General features: G+C 40.7%; 1 protein-coding gene across 1 annotated transcript in view; it reads left to right on the top strand.

The window, feature by feature from the left end:
* Positions 1–17,946, top strand: part of obscna (obscurin, cytoskeletal calmodulin and titin-interacting RhoGEF a) — a 100,331-nt gene that overhangs the window by 21,041 nt on the left and 61,344 nt on the right. Inside the window, 17 exon segments of the mRNA XM_036579774.1 lie at positions 311–577; positions 1,189–1,455; positions 3,619–3,885; positions 4,814–5,080; positions 5,652–5,918; positions 6,013–6,279; positions 8,084–8,350; positions 9,809–10,075; positions 10,161–10,427; positions 10,564–10,647; positions 10,650–10,829; positions 11,009–11,275; positions 12,216–12,482; positions 12,805–13,074; positions 13,750–14,028; positions 16,873–17,130; positions 17,612–17,878. Coding sequence (XP_036435667.1) covers positions 311–577; positions 1,189–1,455; positions 3,619–3,885; positions 4,814–5,080; positions 5,652–5,918; positions 6,013–6,279; positions 8,084–8,350; positions 9,809–10,075; positions 10,161–10,427; positions 10,564–10,647; positions 10,650–10,829; positions 11,009–11,275; positions 12,216–12,482; positions 12,805–13,074; positions 13,750–14,028; positions 16,873–17,130; positions 17,612–17,878 — 4,275 coding nt within the window.

The raw sequence follows: 17,946 nt of genomic DNA, 5'->3' as shown, positions 1-17,946 counted from the left end.
CGAATCGAATCGTGAGGTTGCGTCATGAAAGGGTTCTTCAGATTAATGGAGAATGTACTGTACTAAAGAAATCTTGAAGGACCGTCGTTGTTAAGTGTGTAGAAACTTGCACAAAAAGCTTAGTACACTGGACCCCAAGTGCTCTAAATGAACAAAATGTCTCTTAAGCCCTTTAGAGAAATCGGTTCTAGTGGTTGACCCTTTGTGTGATGATGCGTCCTCCATTAGGAGCTCACTTTTTCTGCTTTACCCAGCAGTTTCATTTCACTTCAGATGTTCAGACCTTCGTTCTGTGTTTATTTAATGTTAGCGGTGCCAGCTGAGTTTACAAAGCAGCTTCAGAGTCAAGACGCTGAAGAGGGAGGCAGTGTGACACTGTCCTGTGAGTTCTCCGTGCCCGGCGTTCAGTACTTGTGGCGTAAAGGACCAGAGACACTCAGATCTGGAGAGAAGTACCTGACGAAGCAAAGAAAACATCACATTTCCCTCACCATCCACAACGTGAAGCCTGAGGACTCGGGGACTTACACCTGCGTCTGCAGAAACCAAAGAACTATGGCCACCGTTACAGTCCATGGTGAGATGTAGTGGAAGTTTCCACTTTTATTGATCTGTCCTTTAACCCTTGTGTGGTGTTGGGGTCTGTGGGACATTTTCAGTGTTTACCAAAGAAAAAAATGATGCTTTTTATTATTATTTCACCCTCAGATTCTTGGTCTTTGCTCATTTTCAATGAAGAACATATAAAATAACCCATTTTCAGTGTCTTCACTCTGTTCACCCCCCACACATTTATATTACACATGTGGTGTTGGGTGAACCTGCGGGGAGTGAAAGTGTGGAGGTGCTGTGTCCTTCACTCTGTTCTCCTCCTACATGGCCTGCTGTTAGTGTGTGTGTCTGTGTGTCTATGTGTTTGTATATATGTGTGTGTGTGTGAGAGGGTGGACAACATGGACAGGCTGCTGACTGGCTACAGCTGCTAAAGGAGAACCCTACGCTGAACACTTGTGATATTTTAAACATCTGGTATTTTTACATAAATTGTTATGACTGTACTGATTTAAAAAAACCATAATGTGGTGGGTCCACCAGACCACTGAGTAACAAACACATCAATACCTCACATGGGTTAAGATTCTAGAATGACTATCTAACATTTTTACATTTGACCACTCTCTTCACCAGCGGTCCCCATCACATTCGTTAAGGAGCTAAAAAATCAGGAATCAGAAGAGGGCTGGCCTGTGACGTTACGCTGCGAACTCTCCAAGGCAGGAGTGCCGGTGGAGTGGATGAGGGAGGAGGAAGTGCTAAGCCATGGGATGAAGTATCTGATGCGACAAATAGCATCAATACAGGAGCTAGTAATCAGGAATCCAGCGCCAGAGGACAGCGGAACCTACAGCTGTGTCTGCACAGGCCAAAGGACCAAAGCCTCAATTAAGATTAATGGTTGGTCATGTTTATCAATGTACAGTGCTTTGTGTTTTGGCACACAAGTTTGGCAAAACAGGCATTATAAATGGGATAGTTTCAGTCCTAAAATCTGACTGGTTGAGTATATTTCAAAGTAGGGATTTATTTTCTTAAATAATGATTTTTATTGAATTTGCAGTTATAGAAGAAAAATACGACAGGGTTTTAGGGCCACTGTTATTAAAAATAAAAATGGTAGACTTTGAGAAAAAAGTTGTAATATTTTGAGAACAAAAGTCATAGAATTACGCCATTAAAGTGGAAAGGTTGCAATATTGTGGCCAAAGGCTCCGCACCATTCAAAGAGGACATGAAGTTTCATAGACAGTGAGAATGATAATCAAAATGATCGATCCACAAAGAGACAGGAGTGAGTTGAGCTCCGGCACCAGTACAGCAACCGAGACCCCAACGTGTTATGGCAGCCCCCCTACAGTTAGCCCACTTTATCCTCCAAATATTACAACTTTATTCTTGAAATATTACGACTTTATTCTCGAAGTCAACAATTTTTATTTTTATTAACAGTGGCCCTACAAAAAACAAAAACAAAAAACAAAGGAGGGTAAGAAACACAGAACTACCCCCTTACCCCATCCCATTTACAACAAGAGACAGCTTGCTAGACATAATGGTGGACAGTCTAGACAGTGCTGCCAAATACAAACACATACAAACTTAAGCCTCGGCTTCACCACACGGCTTTTAAAGTCTTTACAGATCATAAAAACACTGGGCGTCTCACACTATACGACTGGTTTTTGCAGATTTTCTTGGGCGACTGAAATATTGGGGATCACACACTAAACGATTAGGGATCACACACTACTCAACTTTTAAGCTGTTGCTGAACTGAACGGAGCTCACTGAACTCTCGCGAACTCCCGTTACTGGGAGACGCAAATAACAAACATAGAGCTGCTGCTGTTTTCTCTGCTGTTTGCGCTGACACAGTAAAGAAGCTTGTTGCTACGTCAGAGAAATGAACTCCGCTCACTCGCTGCACAGTCTGCTGTAAACCTCGCCTTTTGAAATGTGGACTAAGCTGTAAAACTGCCGCAATATCAAGTTCAGCTCAGTTTTGTCAGTTTTTGCCAGATCAGTATTAATGTTGTTTTGTTCCAGCCAGTCTGTAAAGCATCTTACAGCCCATTTAGTTTGGCGAATGGTGTTGGGTTCATTTCTGGCTGATTCCAGGTTGTTCAGCTGTTCTTCTGTCACAGCTGCCGACTGAAAAGCTGCTCAGTGGTGATGACAGTTTGGGAATTTAGTGTCGTCTCATCTTCAGAGTCTGACCAAATCAGCTGTCGGTCAGATGTGATCTTAAAAGTGTCCATTTTCTGTTTGTGGCAAAGTAAGAAGTAAACATGTTCAAATGTCTTGGGCGTCTCCTACAGCTGTCAAAGTCGTTGCTTAGCAACGGCGTTTCAGCGGAGAGATACAGGGTTTGTGAAAAACCTGTGATGTTATGGTGAAATAACAGCACAGTTAGAACACTTCTCAACCAATCAGCTCGCGTGGCCGGAACTAACTGTTGTATAATGTGAAATAAATTACTAATGAGAATCTTTACATTATCACATTATTTAATTATGTATATATGATTTAACCAGAGGAAAAACTTGCTGAGATTAAAAATCTCATTTACAGGAATGTCCTAGCTGAGCTAGGTAGCATAGCAAAATATTCCCACAAAACAAATAACACATTACAAACATAAAACAGAAAAAATCAGTAATCAACAATCCATAATTAATCATTTAAAACACTGACAAGCAGTTTTACCCACTTCCACTGTTTGAAGAATGTTTTTAAATATTTCAGTGATAAAAGTTCTTGATGTTTTAAATATTTCTGTAACAAATTCCACTCAGAAGGTGCAGCTTAACTAAAGGCTTGTTTACTGATACAGTACGTACGATGGGGATCTTAAGAAGATACATTTTGAGAGCGCAGACTATAATTTCCGGTTTCTTTTTTGATATATAAAATTACATAAAGAGAATAAACCAAGCATAGATTTAAATATACTATATAAAATATGAATCAGCCTATGTGTGGTCATAGTGTGCACTTCGCACTAGTGTAGACAGAGCTGCACTTTATATCTGATTATACTGACTGACTGTTTCCCTACAGCTCAACCCATCACGTTCAAACAGAAGCTGAAAACTCAGACAGTTGAAGAAGGAAACAGTGTTATTTTGCACTGTGAGCTGTCAAAACCTGGACTTCCTGTTGAATGGAGGAAGGGCAACGAGTTGCTCAGGTCTGGAGAAAAGTACCAAATGCGACAAAGAGGTTCAGCAATAGAGCTGAAGATTTTCTCTTTGAGATGTGACGACAGCGCCGTCTACAGCTGCTCCTATGGTGGCGTCCAGACGTCAGCTAAAGTCACTGTTAGCAGTAAGTCTGACCAAACATTAGCATTCTTGAACAGTATCTTATCGATAAATGTGTTTTAGGCTACGTTTACATTACCAGGTTGAAGTGGCACAAATCCGATTTTTTGCCCTAATGTGACTCAGATCTGATGTTTTCAGGGCTGTGTGGTCACGCAAATCTGATCTTTTCAAATCCGACCTGAGTCACTTTCATATGTGGTCCTAGATCGGATACGTATCCGATTTGTGGCCATGTGACCTTAATGTGACACTCAGATCGGAATTCATGTGATTTTTTTCCACTGCGCCATCATTCAGCGTTACCATGGCAGCAGCACTGAACAGAAGTTAAAGCCTGTAAACGATGGAAAAGAAACACATCTCACCTTTTTCTCCTTCGTCTCGCTCTAATAATGAAGCTGAGAGCTGATCAGAGTTAATGATCTTCTCAGCGAAGCTCGTTCTGCTCGTTAGTTTGTGCTGATGATGCACCTGATTCATTCATGTGACGTTACGATCCACTCAGACCAGCACAACACACACTAACACACCACCACCACGTCAGTGTTACTGCAGTGCTGAGAATGATCCACCACCCAAACAGTACCTGCTCTGTGAGGGTCCATGGGGGTCCTGACCACTGAAGAACAGGGTAAAAGGGGGCTAACAAAGTATCAGAGAAACAGATGGACTACAGTCTGTAACTGTAGAACTACAAAGTGCACCTATATAGTAAGTGGAGCTGATAAAATGGACAATGAGCGTAGAAACAAGGAGGTGGTCATAATGTTATGCCTGATCGGTGTATACTGTCATATTGCCCAGCCGCTATGTGGCACTGTTTGCTTGAAGCTAAAACAGCACAGTAAAGCGTTGTGCTGTACTACAGGACAAAGATTGGGAACCACTGATATTTTCCCTTGATTTTTGCATGCATTTCTTTCCTGCAGGGCAACATATCAGCTTTAAAGAGACGCTTAAGAACCAAGTAGTTGAGGAGGGCAAAGCAGTGACCATGTGCTGCGAACTGTCCAAAGCTGGTGTCCCAGTGGAATGGTGGAATGGAGAGGAGCTTCTCCAGCCTGGGCAAAAGTATCAGATGAGAGAAAGAGATACAACATATGAGCTGATCATCAATGACACCGTGCCTGAGGACAGCGGAGTCTACAAATGTGTGTGTGGAGACCAAAAGACCAAAGCTACCATCAAAATTATTGGTAGGAGAACCAGTTATGTGTAATGGAACATTTACAAGATATGGTATTAGACCCATCCAAGCATAGCCTAAAGATGCTCTCTTTAATAGCTACTGTTTCCAAATGAGAAAAATAATATCATTTTAAATGAATAACAAACTCTAAATGACGTTATTATGACAACATCAGTTTTTATTAGCTTGAAGGAATTTTTGGTAGCTTTCTGTAAAGCTTGTCTGATCTTGCAACAGCAGCTATCACACTCAGGAAAGAGGGTTCTATATAGTATGGAAAAAGGGTTCTTTGATTCAATAGTTGAACCCTTTTTGGTCCCATTTTTAAATGGCATCTTTAAAGAACCATTTACAGTTTTCCATCATAGAGAAGGACCATTTTACCCTGCAATGAAAAAACAAGTATTCAGATTATTCCGTCTGATGGGTTTTGAGTGTTCATGGTTCTGTATAGAACCTTTGCCTTTACTAAAGAACCCTTAAAGAACCATTTTTTAAGAGTGTATCAAAGAAGCCTTTTTTAAAAGGAGTGTGGGTGCACCAGTTGCACCATTCACCCTCAATTTTCTTGTTTTTAGGGCTGCCTCCCACTTTCAAACAAAACTTGAAGAACCAAGAAGCTTCAGAGGAAGGCAGTGTGGTACTAAGATGTGAGCTTTCTAAAGCTGGAGTACCTGTGGAATGGTGGAAAGGTGAGGAACAGCTAATGCCTGGTGGGAGGTATCAGATGAGACAGGAGGGCAAAGTTGCTGAGATGGAGATCACAAATGTTCATCTGAACGATGCTGGGAAGTACAGCTGTGTTATTGGGAAACAAACGAGCACAGCAGAGGTGAAAATCAAAGGTATCTTTATTGTTAAACTCATTATAGGCATTTTCAAATCAATATGGCTTATATCTATAGATCAGGTTTAAAAAATCTGCTCATGCTGTGCCAGCTCTTCCCATCACTTTCAAACGGGAGCTCCAGGACCAGGTTTCTAAAGAAGGGGACAGTGCTGTGTTCACCTGTGAACTGTCTAAACCTGGCGCTCCAGTAGAGTGGAGAAAAGGAAGAGTTATTCTGAAACCTGGAGAGAAGTACAAGATGAAGCTAGAGGGAAGATTAACCAAACTGGTGATAAATAACCTTGAAGAGGGTGATTCTGGGAAATATATCTGTAAAACCAAAGATGCACAATCAGCGGCGGAACTTACCGTGCAAGGTAAGATTTGATTTTGTAAGGGGGAACGTGTTCAATGGTACGTTAGACCCCTGTGACCCGGTTGCATGCTGCGTAATGTTACCCAAACCTTTCATTGCATTGGAAATTTTACATCCTATCAGCTCTATTTTCACAGTTACATCACCATATATACTCATCTAACATCAACAACAACTTCTGTTGAATTTCCCTTGATCCACTGTTAGATGTGAAACACCAGTACATCACATTTGATCACATCCATATCACAAACCTTGTGATAATAACACCCTGGATTTTAAGGCTGGTGTAGTGTAATGTGTAACACCTCTGCCTGCTACATTGCAGACTGGGGTTCAATCCTCTGCCTGGGTAAGCACCCCACACTATACCAATAAAAGTCCTTGGGCAAGACTCTTAACCTTACCTTCACCTACCTGTGTAAAATGGTCAAATTGTAAATGATTGTCTGCTCATAGTGGCAAAAAATAAAAAATCTATCCGCAGCCACAAGGCATGTGCAAAATAAATCTCAGAGCAAAGAAATTCATTGGCATACCGTCTGAAGTATAAAATGCCTTTATTGAAACATAGCAATATGTATAAAAATTTGCCAACGTGTTGTGGCCTTTATTCCTGTCCTTCTATATCGGTATGCCATTTTTGGCGTCCCAATGAAGGCCGTAACGTGCCATTCTATAACGGTATGCCATTTTTGGTGTCCCATTGAAGGCCGCAACGCACGCTTCTATAACAGCATACCAATTTTTGTGTCCTGATGAAGGCCTGTGAAGGCCACAACACGTTGGCACACTTTATACATATTGCCATGTTTCACTAAAGGCTTTTTTATACTTCTCTTAAGAAGTATAAGTGTACCCATGAATTTCTTTGCTCTGGGATTTATTTTGCATATGCCTTGTGGATGCGGATGGATTTTTTGGTTTTTTTGCCACTACCAGCATGGAATCATTATTTTGCTGCACCCATGCCCCAGCAGCACCTGTCTTTTTGCTTCATTTTTGTGACCTCTGCAGTACTTCTTCATTTTTGAATTATTAAATATTTGAAATTGAAATAGAGGAAGATTTAGGCTAATTAAACTCTCCAGTATAGCTTGAAAGAATTAAGCAAAAGCAAAAAAAAATCTTTTCCACAGTTTTCCACGTATCCCAGATGTAGTCTATCAGACAAGACACATTTGATATCCAAATTTGGCATCTTGGCTTCCAGCTCTGTAGCTATGCAGTACAGCCATGATGAACACTGCTGACGAACATTAGAAGTCAGTAGTCACCCAAACCTTTTCCGTAAATGCATCCCCAAAACTTCTCTCAACCCTCTCTAACTGCATCCTGGTCTGCATTGAGGTGGGGCAGACTTGTCGATGTGGTTTATGACACAGTATAACTTACTATGAACCACAAACGTGAACAAATCCTCACAGTGTAGCTGGCTGCAGAAGCTATTAATTTAAAGTAAATCTGTTTTAAAAATTGTGGAGTGGCTCTAGTCCTACCACCTGACCCCTGTAGAGTTTTGGTTAGACACTTTTGGTTTTCAGATATTTTGCATGGATATTCATGGGTTGCTTCCAGCTGGTGTCAATGGCTATCGTAGCTTGGAGCAATGTAATGAGTCTGGAGACAAGCTACTCCTGTTGCTCGTTAATATAGATTCTTTTGAGCAAAAATGACTAAATGCAAGTGTAAACACCTCATGAATTCATGAATAAGTCATCACTGTCTCTATGGAGAAGATGTTTATCAAGCTGAAATATGGTGAAACCCAAAATTGTTCAATGTGATTCCATCACTCTGTGTAGCACTGCCTCTAACCTTCAAAACCATTCTGAAGAACCTGGAAGCTCAAGAGGGAAACAGCCTCAGTTTGTATTGTGAGCTCTCCAGAGCTGGAGCACATGTAGAGTGGTGGAAAGGTGAAGAAAGGTTATGTACTGGGGAAAGGTATCAGCTGAGGCAAAGGGATGTAACCACAGAGCTGCTAATCAGAAAAGCACAACCAGAAGACAGTGGAGTGTACCGCTGTGTGTGTGGAGAGCAGAGTACTGAGGCCACCATCAAAGTCAATGGTAGGAAAGCCTGTCCACTTCCCATACAGTGCTACTTGAAAGTTTGTGAACCCTTCAGAATTTTTTATATTTCTGCATATATTTGACCTGAAACTTCATCAGTCATAAAAGTAGATCAAGAGAACCAAATTAAACAAATGAGACAAAATAGTAGACTTGGTCTACTAGGAAAATGATCAACTACTACAGATCTGTGAGTGGCAAAAGTATGTGAACCTTTAGGATTAACAGATCATTTGAAAGTGAAATTAGACTCAGGTGTTTTCAATCAATGGGACGGCAATCGGGTGTGAGTGACCACCCTGTTTTATTTAAAGAACAGGGATTTATCACAGTCTGATCTTCACAACACATGTTTGTGGAAGTGTATCAGGGCATGAACAAAGGAGATTTCTGAGGACCTCAGAAGAAGAGTTGTCGATGCTAATCAGGCTGGAAAAATCTCTAAAGATCTCAGTCAGACAGATTGTGTACAAATGGAGGAAATTCAAGACCATTGTTATGGTCCCCAGGGGTGGTCAACCAACAAAGATCACACCAAGAGCAAGGCGTGTAATAGTCAGCGAGGTCACAAAGGAACCCAGGGTAACATTGAACAACAAAGGTATGCATGGCAGTTTTGCAAGTAGAAGCCACTGCTCTCCAAAAAGAACATTATTGCCCGGCTGCAGTTTGCCGAAGATCACACAAACAAGCCAGAAGGCTACTGAGACAAATGGACGGATGAGACCAAAATAGATGTTTTTGGTTTAAATGAGAAGTGTTCAGTTTGGAGAGAGGAAAACACTGCATTCCAGCATAAAAACCTTATTCCATCTGGGAAACATGGTGGTGGTAGTATCATGGTTTGGGCCTGTTTTGCTGCATCTGGGCCAGGATGGCTTACCATCATTGGTGGAACAATGCACTCTGAATTATACCAGCAAATTCTAAAGGAAAATGTCAGGACATCTGTCCGTGAGCTGATCTCAAGAGAACGTGGGTCATGCAGCAAAACAATGCAACAAGCTAAAATTCCACCAAGCTGATGTGCAGGACTAATCAACAGTTACCGGAAAGGTTTAGTTGCAGTCACTGCTGCACAAGCGTGTCACACCAGATACTGAAAGCAAAGGTTCACATACTTTTGCCACTCACAGATCTGTAGTATTGGATCATTTTCCTCAATAAATAAATGAGCAAGTCTAATATTTTTGTCTCATTTCTTTAATTTGGTTCTCTTTATCTACTTTTAGGACTTGTTTGAAACTCTGATGAAGTATTAGGTCAAATTTATGCAGGAATATAAACATTCTAAAGGGTTCACAAACTTTCTAGCACCACTGTAATCTGTTATATTGATTCAAAATTGTTGTTGGTCCTCACACGGGGCACCAATTTAATGCAGAAGAGAAGACTCTATAGGAGCATAAAATTTCAGAGGTGGAAGTATCATCATCCTCTTGTTGTTTTGTGTAGCCCATCCCATCACTTTCAAACAAGAACTGAAGAGCCAAGAGGTTGAAGAGGGAAACACTGTCACTTTACGTTGCGAACTCTCTAAGGCTGGTGCTCAGGTAGAATGGTGGAAAGGAGAAGAACTGCTCAATTCTGGGGAAAAGTTCCAGATGAGGCAAATGGCCACAAAAGTGGAGCTTGTCATCAAAAAAGCAGTGCCTGAGGATAGTGGTGTCTATGTTTGTGTATGTGCTGACCAGAAGTCCAAAGCTACCATCAAAATCAATGGTAGGAAACTACTTACCTGGTACTAATTGATCAAATTCCTTACAGACATGCTGAGAACTGACTCCTGCAATTTGCCTTTTCTCAGCATTACCAGTGATATTCAAACAAAACCTCAGAAACCAAGAGACAGTGGAAGGCAATAGTGTCACTTTACATTGTGAGCTTTCCAAACCTGGAGCATCGGTGAAGTGGTGGAAGGGTCAGGAGATACTGACTTTGGGTGAAAAGTACCACATGAAGACTGAGGGAAGGATTGCTGAGTTGATCATCAGGAATGCAGTACTTGAGGACGTTGGTTCGTACAGCTGCACAGTTGGTGACCAGAAGACTACCTCGGAAATCAAAGTTCAGGGTAGGTTTTATGGCAGTCAAACAATCAGTCAGAGTTTGATTTATGCAGTCCTTCACTTTGTTCCACATCCTGCAGTTCTTTGGCTGGAAATTTCTTGTGGATAAGCTTCACTTTCAAATTTTAATGGGTTCTGTAGCTCTGCCTGTAACCTTCAAACGAGAACTCCAAAATGAAGTTTCCAAAGAAGGAGAAACTGCCTTGTTTAGTTGTGAGCTCTCAAAACTGGAGCCCAAGTGGACTGGAGAAAAGGACGAGTTATTCTGAAGGCGGGAGATAAATATGACATGAAACAAGAAGGAAGATTCGCCAAACTTCTCATACACAACATTGAGGAAAGTGACGCTGGGAACTATTCATGTAAAACCAAGGATTCTGAGTCAACTGCTAAACTTACTGTTCAGGGTAAGCCAATGAATATGTCAGTCTGCTAAAGCGGGTGGCTTTTTCGCTTGCTTGCTTTGCTCGCTATTTCACAGTGCTTTCTTTTGCGTAGCTGCTTCTTGCGCGCCAAGGCCTTGCATGGCTTTAAACTGGATTTAGTCTAGATCTTCTGCTATTCCCTTTCTTGCTACTATTTCTAGTTCCACCCATCGTTTTTAAAGTGAAGCTGAAGAACCAGGAAGTTGAGGAAGAAAGCACCATAACCCTGCATTGTGAGCTGTCAAAAGCTGGCATTTCTGCTCGGTGGAAAAAAGGGGAGGAAGTGCTAAAGTCTGGATTGAAGTATCAAATCAGGCAACAAGATGCTGTAATGGAGCTGATTATCAGGAAAGCAGTGCCTGAGGACAGTGGAGTCTATAGCTGCCTATGTGGTGATCAGAAAACCAAAGCCACCGTCAAGGTTTTTGGTAGGACGAGGTTCTCTAATGCAGTCAAGATTGAATGAATGTTTGTTAAGCCCTTAAACTGCAAGTTTATTCTTCCATTGTTAATCTTACACTCTCCGAAATAAAGGTACTTAACTGTCACTGGGGCAGTTCCCCTCTTATCACTGGGGTGGTTCCCTCAAGGCTACATCTCAGTACCTTTAGTCAGGGAGCATAATTTTACCAAATTCCACTGAAATGATATGTTCTAAGCTGTACTGACTCCACACACCCCGTCTCGTCTCCAGGCTTTTATTTTACTGTTCTGTTTTAAAACATTCAGTTATGAAAAGGTACAAATACGAACTTTTCACCTGGAAAAACTTATTTAAGGTTCACAATCGGACCTTAAAACCACTGTTGTACCTTTGAGGGAAACTTTACATTGTTTGTACCTTGATGAATGAAAAATGTACCTGCACAGAACCTTTATTACTAACAGTGTAAAATCAACATGAAACATAACATAAACGCACTCTTCTTCCATGCCATAATGCATTTGCGAGTGAAACACAGCATCAGGGTGGGTCTCTGAGCCAGCGCCCTCAATCATAGTCAGGGGTGGTGGGGGAGGAGGTGAACCATGATATTATTGGTTAATATTATCTTGCTCCACCCACTGGTACACAGTGATGTATTTAAACAACAGAAGATATTTTAGAGGTGGTGAAAAAGTCATTACATTTTGTCATAAGATTACAGGAAAACAAGAAGTTTGTCAACAAACAAGGTTCAAAAAAGTACATTTTGATTTCAGGTTGACTTTAAGATTTATTATTGTCTTACTATTGTGTAACTAATTTGTAAGTTTGGTAGCTTTGAGTGTCAGGAATTAAAATGTAGTCCCACCTATGGATGCTTAGGTTTTAAGGGGCTAATACTGACGTTTTTACACCTCCCATATACTGCTTTGACTGTTTAGCAACTCCGGTTACATTCAGACAAAGCCTGAAGAACCAGGAGGCTCCAGAGGGAGGCGTAGTAGTCCTGCATTGTGAGCTGTCAAAAGCTGGGGTACCTGTGCAGTGGTGGAAAGGTGAAGAGGAGCTAAATAATGGAGGCAAATACAAGATGAAACAGGAGGGGTCAGTTGCTGAGTTGCACATTAAGAATGTCCTTCCTATGGATGTTGGGGAATATAGCTGTGTTATCGGAGACCAAAAGACCACAGCTGAAGTGAATGTGAGGGGTAGGTCCAATGCAACCTGTCTTAACCTCATTGAGGAGCAGTTTTAAGGGGTGTTAGTTTTCCCAAATCATTTTCTCATTCATTATTATCTTCTCATTCACCCTGCATCCATTCCTCGTTGAGTCCCAAATACATGCACCATTGAGACAGTATGAAATGTGACCAAGAAAAATGACTTGGTCTTGTTCATACACTGTCAATCACAGATTCTTTCAAACCTCAATCTCAAACCCGTATTAACATTTGCAGTTTGACTGGAATAAAATGGGACTGTGTAATGACTCCATACTCAAAGACCATTTCCTGGTATCCTGTCCTGCAGCTGCAGCTTCTGCGTTCTTTGAGAAGGAGTTACAGAATCGAGAGGCAATGGAGGGAAACTCTGTCGTGTTCAGCTGTTTGCTGTCCAGTTCAAATGCTCCAGTGACTTGGAAAAAAGACTCAAAGCAAATCACACAAGGTGGACGGTTCACCTTACACCAGAAGGGCTCGACTCATGAGCTTGAGATCAGACAGCTAAAGCCTGAGGATGCTGGTGTTTACACGTGTAACACCAGGGGCAAGAAGTCATCTGCGACCCTGAGAGTGATAGGTAAGCTATATCTCTGAGTAGGTAAGCTATATTTCTCCTTATCTGTAATGCAGAAATATTGTAAACTTCATATAGATATAGCTTACATAAAGGTAGGGTTTAAGGTAGAGCTGCACAATATGGGCATGACATCCATGTTTTTGACAAAATTTGGAAATGCCTGTTGCCTTTTGCATTGTGTGTAAATTTCATGATGAATGGACCAAAAGAAACGGCCCAAAATTACTTGGAAAAAATTCTGGTTCCATTGACTTACATTAAAAGTACAGTATATTTTTTGCTTCTCCTGTAAAGTCATCATTTTGGAGACATGAGGTTTTGTTCTGACAACAGCAATATATATATATCTGTGCAGTGAAACACTGCATACACACTAGTGAACACACACACTAGGGGGCAGTGAGCACCGGTGACTTTCCGGCCACAAGGCTGGTTCATTAACCTCCAGCCCACGACTGCCCCCAAAATGTCATTTTTCAAATTGAAAAGCCAATTTTGATATTTTGTTTGTCACTTATCTGAAAAATTTGAGGAGGTCGGAGGAGGAAATTAAGTCACAGACCAGTAGTGACCAGAGGTATGCAATTAATGATTAAAAGGCACTATAATCTTGTTGACAATTGACAGAGATATTTCATGTGTTTATATACAAAAAGAATCTTATCAACCTTTCAGAGCGTGTGAGGATTGTGAGAGAGCTTCGGGACATCACAGTTACTGCGGGAGAAAATGCCCGTTTTGTATGTGAGCTCTCACATGAGGACGTCACTGACGGCGTGTGGTGGCTTGGTTCCAGCATTCTGCAGGAAAATGAAATGAATCAGATGAGCTGTTATGGCCGTGAGCATCACCTGGTCCTCACCATGACAACGCCTGAGGAGTCAGGTACCGTGACCTTTGTGGTAGGAGAAGAGAAGACCTCCGCTCGTCTGACAGTGAACAGTAAACCCAAAGGTGAGGACTGGAGCAATGCTAATATGTCCTACGTTTGTCCCCGTCCTTTCCTATAACTCAGTTATACAGTATGTGTTCCATGTAAAGCCTACACGCTTAAAAAAGATGGTTCTTCAAGGGTTCTTTAGTAAAGAAAATAGTTGTATATAGAACCATGAACACTCAAAGAACCCTTTGTATGATTAAAGGGTTCTTTGCATAGTGAAATGGTTCTTTGGATTGATTAAGAGTGTGTTTTATATGGTTCTATATAGAACCTTTAAGAAAAGGGTTCTATATAGCACCAAAAAGAGTTCTTCTATTGTTACAGGCTTGACCTCAAAAATGGGTTCTTCATGGATTCTTTAGTAAAGAAAATGGCTCTATATAGAACCATAAACACTTCAATAACCCTTTGCACGATTAAAGGGTTCTTTGTGCCATGAAATGGTTCTTCAAATTGATTAAGAGTGTGTTTTACATGGTTCTATATACACCCCTTATGAAAAGGGAAAAGGGTTCTATATAGCACCAAAAAGGGTTCTTCTATTGTTACAGGCTTGACCTCAAAAAATTGGTTCTTCAAGGGTTCTATAAACTCTCAAAGAACACTTTGCATGATTAAAGGGTTCTTTGCATCGTGAAACAGTTCTTCAGATTGTGTTTTACCTGGTTCTATATAGAATCCTTATGAAAAGGGAAAAGGGTTCTATAAAGCACCAAAAGGGGTTCTTCTGTTGTTACAAGCTTGACATCATAACAATAGAAGAACGCTTTTTGGTGCTACATTGAACCCTGTTCAAAAAGGTTCTAGGTAGAACCATCTACAGCACATTCTCCATCAATCTGAAGTACACTTTTACGATGCAAAGAACGCTATAATCATGCAAAGCGTTCTTTAGATTGATTAAGAGTGTGTTTTACATGGTTCTCTCTAGAACCCTTATAAAAAGGGTTCTTCTATTGTTACAGACTTGACATCATAACAATAGACGAACCATTTTTGGTGCTATATAGAACCCTTTTCAAAAAGGTTCTAGGTAGAACCATCTACAGCACATTCTCCATTAATTTGAGGAACACTTTCACGATACAAAGAAGCCTTTAATCATGCAAAGTATTCATAGTTCTGTATAGAATAACTTTCTTTACTAAGAAACCCTTAAAGAACCATCAGTATTAAGAGTTCAGTGTTGGCCTAAAATTATTTTTAAAAGAGAATCCTCATGTTGAGTCCAGGGACCTCATTTATAAACATTTTGTGTGCACAGACCTTAATCTTAGGATTAAATAAATCTATCAATACATTTGTTTCTGTGAAAGTACAACCCCATTTCCAAAAAAGTTGGGACGCTGTGCAAAATTTAAATAAAAACAAAATGCAATGATGCGCAAATCATTTAAACCCTATAGTTCATTGAAAATAGTACAAAGACAACAAATCACATTGAAACTGGTAAATTTTATTGTTTTTTGAAAAATATTTGCCCATTTTGAATTTGATGCCAACAACACATTCCAGAAAAATTGGGACGGGGCAACAAAAGGCTGGTGAGGTTGTGTAATGCTAAAAAAAACACCTGGTGGTTAATTGGCAACAGGTCAGTAACATGACTGGGTATAAAAAGAGCATCTCAGAGCGGCGGAGTCTTTCAGAAGTAAAGATAAGGAGGAAAAAAGACTGCACCATCAAATAGTGCAAATAATTCAAGAATAAAGTTTCTCAACATAAAACAGCAAAGAGCTTTTGCTTTTTCGTCATCTACGGTACATAATATCATTAAAAGATTCAGAGAATCTGGAGAAATCTCTGTACGTAAGGGACAAGGCCAAAAACCAGTATTTGCTGGCTGTGATCTTTGGGCCCTCAGGTGGCACTGCATTAAAAACAGACATGATTCTGTGGTGTAAATCACTTCATCACTGCATCCACAAATGCAAGTTAAAACTCTAAAACATGAAGAAGAAACCATATATAAACAGAATCCAGAAACACCACTGCCTTCTCTGGGCCTGAGCTCATTTAAAATATACTGGGGTGAAGTGGAAAAGTGTCCTGTGGTCCGACGAATCAACATTTGAAATTCTTTTTGAAAATCATGGACACTGTGTCCTTCGGGCTACCCCTCAGCTTGTTATCAGCGCACAGTTCAAAAGCCAGCATTCATGATAGTATAGGGGGCATTAGTGCTCATCTGTGAAGGCACCATTAATGCTGAATGGTATATACATGTTTTGGCAACATATGCTGCCATCCAGACGACGTCTTTTTCAGGGAAGGCCTTCATTATTTCAGCAAGACAATGTCAAACCACATTCTGCATGTATTACAGCAGCATTGCTCCGTATTAAAAGAGTCTGGGTGCTAAACTGACCTGCAGTCCAGATCTGTCACCACTGATAACATTTGGCGCATTATGAAATGGAAAATACGACAAAGGAGACCCTGAACTGATGAACAGCTGAAATCCTGTATCAAACCAGAATGCAAAACATTTCACTTTCAGAACTACAGCAGTGTCTCCTCAGTTCCCAAACTCTTACAGAGTGTTGTTAAAAGAAGAAGTGATGAAACACAGTGGTAAACAGGCCCCCATCCCAACTTTTTAGGAACGCGGTGTTGGCATCAAATTCAAAATAGGCATTTATTTTTCAAAAAACAATAAAATTTCTCAGTTTCAACATTTGATATATTGTCTTTGTACTATTTTTAATGAAATGTAGGGTTTAAATGATTTACACATCATTGAATTTTGTTTTTATTTACATTTTGCCCAGCGTCCCAACTTTTTTGGAAATGGGGTTGTACATACATACATATAAAAAGACTCCATATAGATTGTGTGTGGCTCTCTCTCCTTATAGTTTTGATAGAAGAGAAGCTGAAGGACCTGGTTGTCTTTGAGGGTGATACCGCCATCTTATCCTGTGTTACCTCCGATGACTGCACACCCGTCACCTGGAAGCGAAACAACGTCACCCTGCTGGCAGGGGAAAAGTACGAACCCCGTAAAGAAGGGAAACGGAACCAGCTTCTAATACACAGAGTAGGAAAGGAGGATGCTGGAGTTTATATGTGTGATACAGGAGATGTGCAAAGCGCTGCTGCTCTCATCATTAAAGGTATAAAAAGATAACTGTTCTAATGTAATATGAAAATCAGCTTGTGTTCTTACATTTTGTGTAGTTTTTCATTGTAAAAGTTCGACTTTCTCCTTCTAATTGTCATATTACAAAATTCTACACACACCTGGTCCAAGTTATTAAGATTTCTACAGAGGTTTCCTGAGTCAGGTGTAGCAGGTAAGGTTAAGAAATGAACTCAGTGAACGCAGATCTCCTGGAAGACTGCATGTGGGTGATCACTGGTATATCGTCCCCTTGGATTTATAGGGTTCTATCTGCGTTCTGAGCAGTTCTGAGATATTGAGCTTGTAAAGATTTTGCATGCCAAAAAGCAAAACTGATATGTGGATCTCTTTATACATGAAAATGAAAGACACCCTACATTTATTCTTAATGTACAACATCAAAATCCCATCAGATTTGTAAATGAGCTTTTTGGAAGAGGTCAAATGAATCGGCCCTCTGTTCTGTGTCCTAGAGCGTCCATTAATCTTTCGTGAGGAACTCCACAATCAGCAGGCTGAGGAGGGTGAAACTGCCTTCTTGTGCTGCCAGCTCTCCAAACCTGGAGTTGCAGTGCAGTGGAAGAAGGGAGCTCTGCTGCTTACACCAGGATACAAGTATAAAATGAAGCAGGATGGCTGTGATCTACAGCTTCAGATCTATAACCTGACCGTTGAGGACAGCGGTTCCTACAGATGCTGTGCCGACAGCATTGAGACTACAGCCAGGCTTGATGTGAAAGGTATATTCCAAATGTTCAAACTGCTCTGAATGATGTACATGATCTTCAGTATGTTTATATTTTTAACA

The sequence above is a fragment of the Colossoma macropomum genome, unplaced genomic scaffold (genome assembly GCF_904425465.1).
Source record: "Colossoma macropomum unplaced genomic scaffold, Colossoma_macropomum, whole genome shotgun sequence".
In the NCBI taxonomy this organism is placed as follows: Eukaryota; Metazoa; Chordata; class Actinopteri; order Characiformes; family Serrasalmidae; genus Colossoma; species Colossoma macropomum.
The sequence above is the reverse complement of the archived record's forward strand: the minus strand, read 5'-3'. Positions and strand labels throughout refer to the sequence as shown.